This window comes from Aethina tumida, chromosome 1 (assembly GCF_024364675.1).
Source record: "Aethina tumida isolate Nest 87 chromosome 1, icAetTumi1.1, whole genome shotgun sequence".
NCBI lineage: Eukaryota > Metazoa > Arthropoda > Insecta > Coleoptera > Nitidulidae > Aethina > Aethina tumida.
Window position 1 is genome coordinate 72,776,705 of NC_065435.1, and position 11,134 is coordinate 72,787,838.

At 32.4% G+C, this 11,134-nt stretch overlaps 1 protein-coding gene across 2 annotated transcripts; it reads left to right on the plus strand.

The window, feature by feature from the left end:
- The first annotated feature begins 154 nt into the window (after positions 1-154).
- On the plus strand, positions 155-11,121 carry LOC109597997 (mitochondrial carrier protein Rim2). Of its 2 annotated transcripts, XM_020013807.2 has the most exons (5): positions 155-843; positions 6,396-6,580; positions 6,635-6,772; positions 7,618-7,877; positions 9,785-11,121. In XM_020013807.2, the coding sequence occupies exons 1-5, from the start codon at positions 803-805 to the stop codon at positions 10,226-10,228; spliced, it is 1,068 nt and encodes a 355-aa protein (XP_019869366.1). In that variant the 5' UTR covers positions 155-802; the 3' UTR covers positions 10,229-11,121. The 2 variants fall into 2 exon arrangements, with proteins under 2 accessions (XP_019869366.1, XP_019869365.1); XM_020013806.2 differs by having other exon boundaries at positions 156-843; positions 6,396-6,772.
- The last annotated feature ends 13 nt before the right edge of the window (positions 11,122-11,134 follow it).

Genomic DNA, 11,134 nt, shown 5'->3' on the forward strand with positions numbered 1-11,134 from the left:
GAAACAATTACCTTAGAGTAACTTATTGTTAATATTACTATAAATAATTTGATTATGTCATTGTGACATAAGTTTATTTCAAAATATTTTTTCTTAAAATTAGTTATCGATTTGCGAGTTTCCTTATCACAAATGTAAATTATAACAATGACAACACTGCATTAACAAATTTCATTTACAAATTTAGCAATTGCGCAAGATTCCCCATTTAACGGACACTTAAACGTAAGGACTTCCAAATTTTTATAAATTTCCATTCCTAAGTCTGAACACAACCTGAAAATCTGAAAGTATTTTTCGCAGTTGTGTAAGAGAACAGATACAGATCCACGTGACCAGACCAAGAAATGTGTCAGGTGTCATAATATTCCTGCGAAAAGCCGAAAAAAACAACCGAATCCTCTTCGCCCTTTCGAAACTGGAGCAAATGCGCCGGGTAAACAAGAGCACGTGACCGCGGCATGACAGGGCCGTTGGTGGGGATAGTTGCGGACTGCGGCTCAGTCGAAAATCGCCTCTACCTACAAAACATTCGAAGAATGAAATCGAGCGACTGCTGAGCGGTACGAGACTCTGGTCACGTTCTCCACTAGACGGTGTGCGACCGGTGGTAGATTCTACCCCTTGAGATGTGCGTTTAGACGGACCCGTTCCGGTGCTGACGTGCTGATTTGTTTTGGACTGGGGGCGGACCGTTTAAAAAACCGTGCCCGCCTTGGAAGTTGTAGTGCGTGGACTTGTGTTCGGATTTTTTCATTTGTTTTTGTGGACTTGATCGGAATTAGTGTGAATTTTCAATGATATGAGTCAACGAGATACTGTTATACACCTTGTGGCAGGGGGGTAGGTATTTTTACTTTTGTTTTCGCACCACACTTAACCTAAGTTAATTATGTAAGTGATTTCGGCTCCCTGGAAGTAAACAAACGTTCGACCTCGTTCAATTAGCAACAATTAACTATAAATAGATCTGTGCAACGCAATTTTTCCAACGTGCACAATTGACATATTCCTCAGCTGTTTACATTTTGTTTTAATAAAATTACACTTGCTTTACACTCATATTTGGTCAATCGTGTATCGTTACAGTTTACGTGCATTAATTCTGGTTTAAATTTAAATGTTGTTTGGTTGATGCTGATCAAAAATCCGAACCATGTGCTCGGAACCAAGGCTTCGAAATCATCGCAGTGTCCAACAAGAATATCCATTTAATTATAGAACTGGTCGCAAATTGTAAACAACAGTCATACTTTTTATTTTTCGGCACGGAAACCTTAATTCACGCTCACCAAATATTCCAATTGTTGATCAATTTTCTTCATGTTAATTAAACTGTCATAACATTAAGAGTGTTACAGCTACATTTACAATAAATGTATTAAATTAAAAATTTTAGAACTATATTTATAAAAGAAGAAGTACATACTATTATCAATAATTTAAAAGGAGGTATTATTTATTGACAATTTATTGTTGACATTTCTTTTCCAACATAAAATAATACTTCTTTTCTTATTTTAAAATACAACTTTTTCAGTTTATTATTTTATAGTTGTTTGCATACTCACAAAACAATTTACGGATTTACATCAAATATTTACGATTAACTTTCATTTTCATTGAGATTTTCCACCTGCTAATAAAACTAACCTAACCTAAACAATAAATCTTGAATAGCTAAATTTATAAACGATAAGACTATAATAATTATACACTTCTAAGTGGCTAATATTAACGAAAGTACTATAATTTCTATAAAGCTGATTATGTTAGTTAAAACGAATGACAGTAATTCAATGTTTTAGCACTGTTATAAATAGCTTCGCAATGATGTCAAAGTTTAATTTATTGTTTTTATTTTAATCTGGTTTAGATTAAAATAGTGTTATCAATGTTACTTTTCCAAGGTTCTAACATATTCATTTTTTCTTGTTAACTTGTGCTTAAATATTCTGTATATGTTTGTGCATCAGTCGATTGACGATGACCGATGGTTTTAAAAACAAAAACACTCAAATGTAATACGCATATTCATAACAACTAAAAAATAAACTATTTCAAAATAAATGTCTTATACAAGTAATAAATTATGCTAATTTATCAAAATTTCATTTTTATTTTATATCTTAGTTGCGAAATTTGTAATTTTATTGGTAATGGGAGCAAGACAATTTTTCCATGTTTTTACATCATGTAAATTTACAACACAGTTGTATTTTTATTAAAAGTTTGTTTCAAATCAGACATATTTTAATTATGATTGAAATAATAATAACATACTGGACAAACCGACATTTTTGTTGCTGGAAAAAAGAAAATGGAATATTTAAATTCGACCGAAACGAGATCAATTATTACATATTCTGATTTACTTATCACAAATTGAGTATATATTTATTCTATGAATATGTAGAAAATAATAATAACTTACAGAAAAATAATTTAGTAATAGAATTACAATTTATTTCTGTAGTTGTAAAGAAAAAGGAAACTCGTAGGAAAATATATTTAAACATAATTAAAGGTAAATAATCAACTTTGTTTTAGAATGACTGTTATTTTTATAACTGATATTGAAATCCAAAGTCTGAAGTGTTATATCTAAAAATACATTCAAGATTAAGGCAAAGTTTTGAAAGGACGTCGACGCGATTTTTAAGTTTTGTTAAACAGAAACTAATGCGATAATAAAACCATTGCAAAGAAATAATTCCTACTGTTTATTTAATTAATTAATTAAGTAAATTATTATTTCTAATGTGGCTAATGCTACGAAATATTTTTAAAATTGTAATTAACATTTGCAGTTTATAACAACTAACGGGCCAATGCACGAAATCTGTTTAATAATTAATTTGTATTAGTTCCAAAGTTGAATACTTTGTGTGTCGTTGTTTGTTTCACGTTGTTTTCAATGTGTAAGTTCATATTAGTAAAATGCAAGTTTTAAAAAAAAAACTGCTGACAATGAGGATAAATAAACTCAGTCACATTATGATTAGAATGTTCTAATAAGACGTGCAAATGTATTTCAAAAAACAAAACTGAATTTTTCTGGCACAAAAGATTCCACAGGTGCTCTAACTAATTGTAAGTGCAAATTCCAAACTGCATTAATTGGTGATAATTTAATAAATAAGAATACGTTGGCATCGTCATTGTGTACTTTGATATTTAGTACACGTAAACGTACATAATAAATCAACTTGTTTGCCAATTATTAAAAAATGTGGAAAATTTGGCAAATTAGAAGAATAATATTCGCTACGGTTGCTTCACTTTCGTAATTGGACAGAAATTCCATGTCATTAAGTTATTAGATGATTGAAATGTTTGTCGGTTACATGTTGAATGTTCAAACGGGAAATCGCAACTCAAGGATAAAGTAAATCTTATATTTTCAAGTTACAATAACAATAGAACGGGTGAAATTTATTCAAACTTTAATTAGGTTTGTATAGGACTGTAACTAAACATTCTCTCTGTAGACTAAATGAATCACATGATGATAAAACGCATAAAACATTTGCCGCGTAGTCAAGTTTCCCTTATCGTGTTAAATTAAATTCTCGTTTTAATTTCCTAATATGTGTCCTTCGTGAAAATACGTGCACTTGGTCACCCTTTCAGAATCGGTTAGATTGCAGTATTCCACGTATGCACATGTGAGTAGTGGAAAATGGCGATAGAAAAATGATAGTAAATTCATCGACCTTGGCAGACACACAACCGCGGTTTATAATTGCAAGATGTAAACAAAATGCGCGGCTATTTTTAGATTGGATTCGAATCGGGCGACGATTTGTGTGCAACGGCGTTACGGCGAGATGAATATGTGTTAGATATTAAATACATACATAATATTTTAATTATGAACTCTCTATGATAGATAGTTGTTGTAACATAAATATAGTCAGAGACGTGATTTACTAAAATTTTACCTACATTGTTGTTTCGGTGAAGTAAACTGTTCAATATTTATTCTAATGTTGTTTTGCATAATACACAAATGTGCTAAAATCTAAAAGTGGTTAAAAATTTATGATACTTAATTTATAATATGTAAAATCTAGAAGGTGATCAAAAAATATATGACTCTTTTATGGCAAAATTAAGTGTTTAGTTTTTTTATTTTAAATATTGTTCCAATATTGTTTTTGCGCAAAACGCAAGTCTGGGAAGATCTAGTTTCATTAGAAAAATACTTATCTATAGTATTTGTTCACAACACACAATTTTCTAATGCAAAATTAGATCTCTAAATATATTTTTTCTTAATTTTTATTAATATTATTCTACACAAAACACAAACATGGGAAACTGATTCCAACACACAATTTTCTAAATGAAATATAATATAAATATGAAAAAATATAAGAGTTTGATTAAAAAATGTATTACTATTCTAACACACTATTTTTGAGGGAAAATTAAGGCCTAGAAAATTTTAAAAATTTTTATTCCAACGTCTGACAAAGTCTATTAAATGTTTGGATAATTTTTCCACATTGTTGTTCCATCGTTGTTTTGCACAAAATACAATGTGGGGAAATCTAGTACTATGCAAAAATATATCATTCCTTTGAATATATTTTCTATGATAAAAATTAAGTGTATAGATAATTTTTGTAAATTTTTATTCTAACGTTGTTTTACGGAATGTGGTGAAATCTTGTGAGATTCGAAAATTTAACATTATATTGGATAGATTTGTCCATAATTATATAATAATTAAGTGTATAGATAAATTATGTAAATTTTTCTTTTGCAAATCAATTTAATTTGTAAAAAATAATCGATTATAGTTTTATCCCCTTTATCCCATTGTTGTTCTCTTTTTATTCTGTTGCTGTTTAATTAAAATCACGAATATTTCATCATCCCATCCAGCAATATTGTGTAATAGATAATCAACATTGTAAAATTTATCTCAATTGGAATATTCTCGTCAAAAATAACACAATCCAGAATAATTTTAACAATCAACGTCACTTATTCACGTGATAAAACAGTAATTTTTCCTTTTCGGCTGCGTGTTGTTTTTGTAATTGCGAATCATGTTAAGAAGTCGTGAACAAAAACGTAAATCTTATATAATAATTGATTTTTGGCCAACATAAAAATACTAGACGTTGATTCATTTACCTATAACTATAAAAATCACTTAACATAATTCATTGCACGATTGTTAAAAATTGTTTATCGTGATAAAATACGATCCATAAATAACAATACAGTTGATAACACAAATTTTTCCGCAATTCTCCAGACGAAAATCACACAATAAACCATTACTTTATATCCTACTGAAAATAAATCATTTTCATTAATTTATAGCTGTTGTTGTTGCGCCATGCTATTTTTAAAACAGCATTTCGTTAAAGCAATTGACTTTCTCGGCCATCAGTCTTGAAAAATAATAAATTGAAGCCCGACTTTCAACCTTGTGATCGTTTACGTCTTTAATGGTAATAGAAGCATATTAAATTGTATCTAAAACAAGTGTTACTTTACTAATTTGCTCTGAATACCTGTTAGATCAGTTATAACTCGGGTGTAATTTGAGTTCACAACTCAATATTTTTAGATCTGTTTACTGAACACCTTGAATAATGAAACAGTCCCAAGATGCTCACTTGAATAATGATATTTCAATACGTGTAGATATTTTGAGCTTTTGACAAGTTTAGAATGTGTTTGTTAAAACATTTCCCACTGTCTTAATTAAGCATCGGAACTGTTTTTGGGTTTGTTGGTGGAAAACATGGTTGATGAATACGACAAGTTTGTGTTAAAATGGATGGATAATAAAGAGTTCTACGAATGCCATACAATTGAGGTCTTCCCTAACATTTTTTACAAACAAAAACTTTTCTGTTAAAATTAATACAAGACAACATTAATTTATGAGAAAATTAAAAAAATTATCAAACATTTGTTAACTAAATATCCGAGAATATCAAATTGTGACGTAAAACTGTTTTTTGTTAAAATATCTTCTGTGTATAGTTAATTGGTGTCATTAGTAAATAGAGTATAATAGACAAAGTTAAACTTGTTGGCACTAAGATTTAAACTAATTGTGGGAACTAGTGCGTTAGCAAAGATTAAATATGTATAAATTATATATTTAATATTTGGCATTCCATATTCTAAGATATTTGTAAAAAGTATATAGTGTGTATTGATTGATGCAATATATAATTAATAGTCAATAGTTTAATACCCCCATTGTCTTAGCTTTGGAGCTTTCATTCATTAAAATTAAAATTTTAAATTAACAAGTTACGTAAGTGTCCATATCCTAAATGAACCACGCCGTACGAATACTAAATAATTCAAAGTTGATGTTAAATTGTTGAATTGTGACTGAGGATGTGTTTTTGTTGCAGTGTGGCCGGCACGTTCGGCGCCATCGTGACATGCCCCCTGGAAGTTGTAAAGACACGGCAACAGTCGAGCCGGTCGGGGTTTAGGGTGCCGGGCGACACGACGCCCGTCGCCGTCCACGCGTCGAAACTGAGGGGCGGCCGCGTTTCGTCGGGCGCCTCTTCCGCCGGCGGCGGCGACCAGAGGCGTAGGTTGTGGACCACCACACGATACAGCCGGCCTCAAGTTGTGGCTCTTTCAGGTTACGCGACGCCCCATCACGGCCCGGCGCCGGTTCACGCAGCGGCCGCGGGCGCACCGCCTGGCATCGCGAACTTGAGCATCGTCCAGTGTCTCAGGCACATCGTCCAACACGAAGGACCCATGGCTTTATTCAAAGGTATGACACGCAGCACTTTTACTCTTCGAATTTTTCTGCTCACCCACTCATGAAATGAAATGTTGCACGAAGAAAATGACTGAACCAGAGAGCAGTAAGGATTGCCTAATCGAGATTAATTTGCTCGATTCACGTAATTGAAACGGGCCAGAACGCAAACAGATACAGACTTCTATAATAAGACACGAGGTCAAGGGTATACTGGTGCATAATTCCGAATAAATATGCAAAGACGCCTCTTAACTATCTCGTGAGAGTAAATGCAATTGAAAAGTTAACACCTCTGAAGTTAAGGTTAACGTTTTTATTAATGGTCTATAAAAGAATTTTTAGTTTTGGCAGTTTTAGACTCAAAATTTTATTTTAAAAACCTACATGATTTTTTACTTTTTATATTATTTTGCTACATGATATAACAGATTGGCGGTACCGCAAACTCGTTACGTTTGTAACGACCTTTATATGACTTGGATCACTTTTATTGTAGTTGTAACGATAAGTAATTGGTAAACAACTAACAAGAACTCATTAATCGAACGCAGCTACGTAAATAGATGCCAAGTTCACTGATCCTTCGGTATTAATATGAATTAGTTTAATGGGTTAGATAATGTTAATAAAAATACTGCGATTGGTTGTTCCGTGGGAGCTATGGTCAGTAACAGCTTATCACACTCCGGGGGATTTTTATCATTTACGTCAATCCGTACAAATCGAGACGATCGAAGAAGTGGAATATTTTAGAGGACATCACGTACTTCTTTAATCGTTATTTACAATTAAAAAAAAAAACAACTTATCGAAATAACGTCGAAATTTTAAAGGATTATTTTTCGTTATTCCAGGTCTGATCCCGAATCTGGTGGGTGTGGCACCCTCGAGGGCCGTTTATTTCTGCACGTATTCGCAGGCGAAACAATTTTGGAACGGGCTGCTGCCGCCGGACTCTCCAATCGTGCACGTGTGCTCCGCGTCCTGTGCCGGCTTCATGGCCAGCACCCTCACCAACCCGATCTGGTTCGTCAAGACCAGGCTCCAATTGGACATAAACAAGGATAGTAAGATGACTGCCATGCAGTGCGTCCAAAGGATATACGCTAAATCGGTTAGTAACTGTTAATCCGACATTGAAGGGTCGACAAGTTACATTATCAATGCCGTAAATTATGTTATGTAAAAGATTTCTATCTGGTTTAACATGCAGCTTTCTATTCGCATGAATACGGCGTGAGGAAGCTAAGTGCAACTGCGATGGTGTTTTTGCCATTCGCAGATATAAAATAGGACAAATATTTGCTGATACCGTTGCCACACGTTCGCACTAAAAAACAACTTTACACAAAACGTACTTATACATATTTTATTTGCATACAAACCGGTAACATGTTCAGAATGCATTAATTATAATCAATGGCTGTTGAGTTGATTATAAACCAGTTAAAAATGAAATGCCGCTTGATGTGTTTACGTTTTTTAACAAAGAAAATTCTTTAATATCTGTATTTTTATTGGAAAAATTGCAAATATTCTTATTGATTAATAAGACAATGAATTTTTAAACAAAGTCGTGATAACAATGTCAAGGTTTTGATTTTTTCAAATTATTGTGCATTGTTTGATTTATCTACGTTTGGACTATTATCAACTGGGATATATTGTTGGCATATGTATATAAAAATACTGAACCGTTTCTGCCTCAAATGAAAGCATACACATTTTAATAGATTACTGATTAAAAATAGACACTTGTATTTAAAACAGAAACACAACCGGATTTAAACTGCAACCATAATATTGCAAATGATATTATTTAATGATAATGAATATAAAACAATTTTGCGTTTTAATTGTTAAAAATTGTAAATATTTACGTATCAAACGTTTTAATAAAGATTACCACTTATGTCCAGATTATGTTTGCAACAATAATGAGTGTTGTTTTGTATGATAAGAACTTGTTTGAATATTTTTAGTTCCTAAAATATACTAACTGCGTTTCAAACATAAAACTTGTTTACACAAATTGATTGTGTGATTTTAGTTCGTTATAAATAATGACAAAATAAGATAAATTTAGACGCTTTTAAGGACAGTTTTATTAATAATTGATTTTGAGATCAAATGAACTACTAATAAATCTGTTTTGATATGTAATTGTTTGTAATAGTTCAGTTCATAAAATTATTACATAAATGATAAATATATCAAGTATCAAGAGATGAAAATTATTGTGTAAGCACAATTTGATGTGTAAGACAACCTTCAGACTATTAAAATGTGGAGGAAACAAACATTTAATCAATCATTTTAATTAATTTAGCTGATGTTTTCTACTCAAAATATAGCATATGCGAAAGCATCGTGAGTTTTAAAGCAATTCAGCATTTGATCATTTTCCAATTAGTTTGTTAATTGACAGTCATTGTGTGTACACGAACACGACTGAATCCGAATCAATCAGCTACTATATAGTTAGTACCAAGGTACCCCTAGTAGTCTTATAGTACAGAGTGATAAATATTGTTAAACCAATGTAACAGATATAGCAGTATTTCTAACAGTTATAGAAGAGATCTCAAATGCAGGACATTTACTGTAGCAAATCAATTAATAACAAACAGACAACAAATTTTACTATTTTTACAATGTGTGTAACGTTCGTCACACTGGCATTTAATATCAAGAAAGCAACTATGCAACTGAAACTGTTTTAGACCTGCAAATATAGTTGTATGCAACCCGTTTTAAACTTATGTCCAATGTTTTATGTCGATTCATAGTCCGTCATGTATCTGATCATAAAACGATTAGTAACTGGAATTGTAATGAATTTGACCTATCTGCAGATGACCTAAGATTGTAATTTGATGACTTTTAATACTAACAAAGGAACAACAATTAAAATGAACATACATGTTCATTAAAATTCATAATCATTTGTTGTCATTTACTGTATGTTATCAGAAATCTTATATATAAAATTCAAGGATAAAATGGGATGTTTCGTTTCAGGGTATTCTTGGTTTCTACAAGGGCATATCGGCATCCTACATGGGCATCTCGGAGACAATCGTCCACTTCGTGATCTACGAAGCGATAAAGGCGGAGCTAATGGCGCACCGGGTGCGCCACACCGACGCAAAGAGTTCCAAAGACTTTTTGGAGTTCATGATGGCGGGCGCGATATCGAAAACGGTCGCCTCTTGCATAGCATACCCGCACGAGGTGGCGCGAACGAGGCTGAGGGAGGAGGGCACTAAATACACCGGCTTCTGGCAAACGTTGGGGCTGGTGTTCCGGGAGGAGGGCTTGCGCGGCGTGTACAGGGGTCTGACCACGCAGCTGGTCCGACAGATTCCGAATACCGCAATCATGATGTCGACTTACGAGGCTGTTGTGTACATATTGACGACTAGGTTTAAGACGGAGTTTTATGCTAAGGAGGAAGAGCACTGAACTGCGGCGGTACAAACTGGGTACTGAAATTCGTATTCTTTTGATCCAACGAATTCGCACCGAGAAATTTCGAAAGTAACGTTTTGGCAAAGTGAATATGACATAAAATAATGTTGTAATCGAATCTTACGGCGGTTTTTTGTTAACTGTTGACAAATCTTTGCTTCAATCAATACTACAGACTCGAGTATTCTCAGGCGTTTTTATGAATATACTACCTACACCATCTATTTCTCAAAGTTAAGTATAGAAATAATAATCCCGAGCATGCTAAATTCACAGGATGTCTTCCTGTACTAAGTGTGTTATAATTATAGTTTATCTACAGAATTTCGTTAATTATACATTTTACGTAATAAATTATATCCAATATTTACAAATAAAGCACTTTCTCCTTGTTGGTTTAACTCCATTTTCTATATGCAGGGTAAATTATTTTTTGTTGTCAACTTATAGATCTGTTTTATGTGTATATATTTGAAGAGAACAGAGCAATTTAGAATACGAATTTTTTGTCTATAGTGATATTTGTTTCCTATATTTTTGTTATGAAACTACTTACTTAAAACAACTTTTAGTTTTTATTATGAGGAATTTTACAGTTTTCGGCAATTGTTGAAAATTAATTTTTTTAAAAATAAGCACAATTTCTTAATATATTTTCAGTATTATAGGATTCAACCATCATCGTGCTTAGAATTTACTTGGAACCATTCTGGTCATTCTTTAGTTTAAGTCAAATGCCTGCATGTGAATAATCTGTGACATCACGTGCAGGTGCACTTTTTTGTCATTACGAAAAAGCTGAGTGTGATTTAATTTAGGTAATTATTTTGTTAGCTACTGTAAATTGCTGTAAAAAGCCTGTTAAATAAAATTTAACTTTGTCTAAAGTTGTATTTTTAT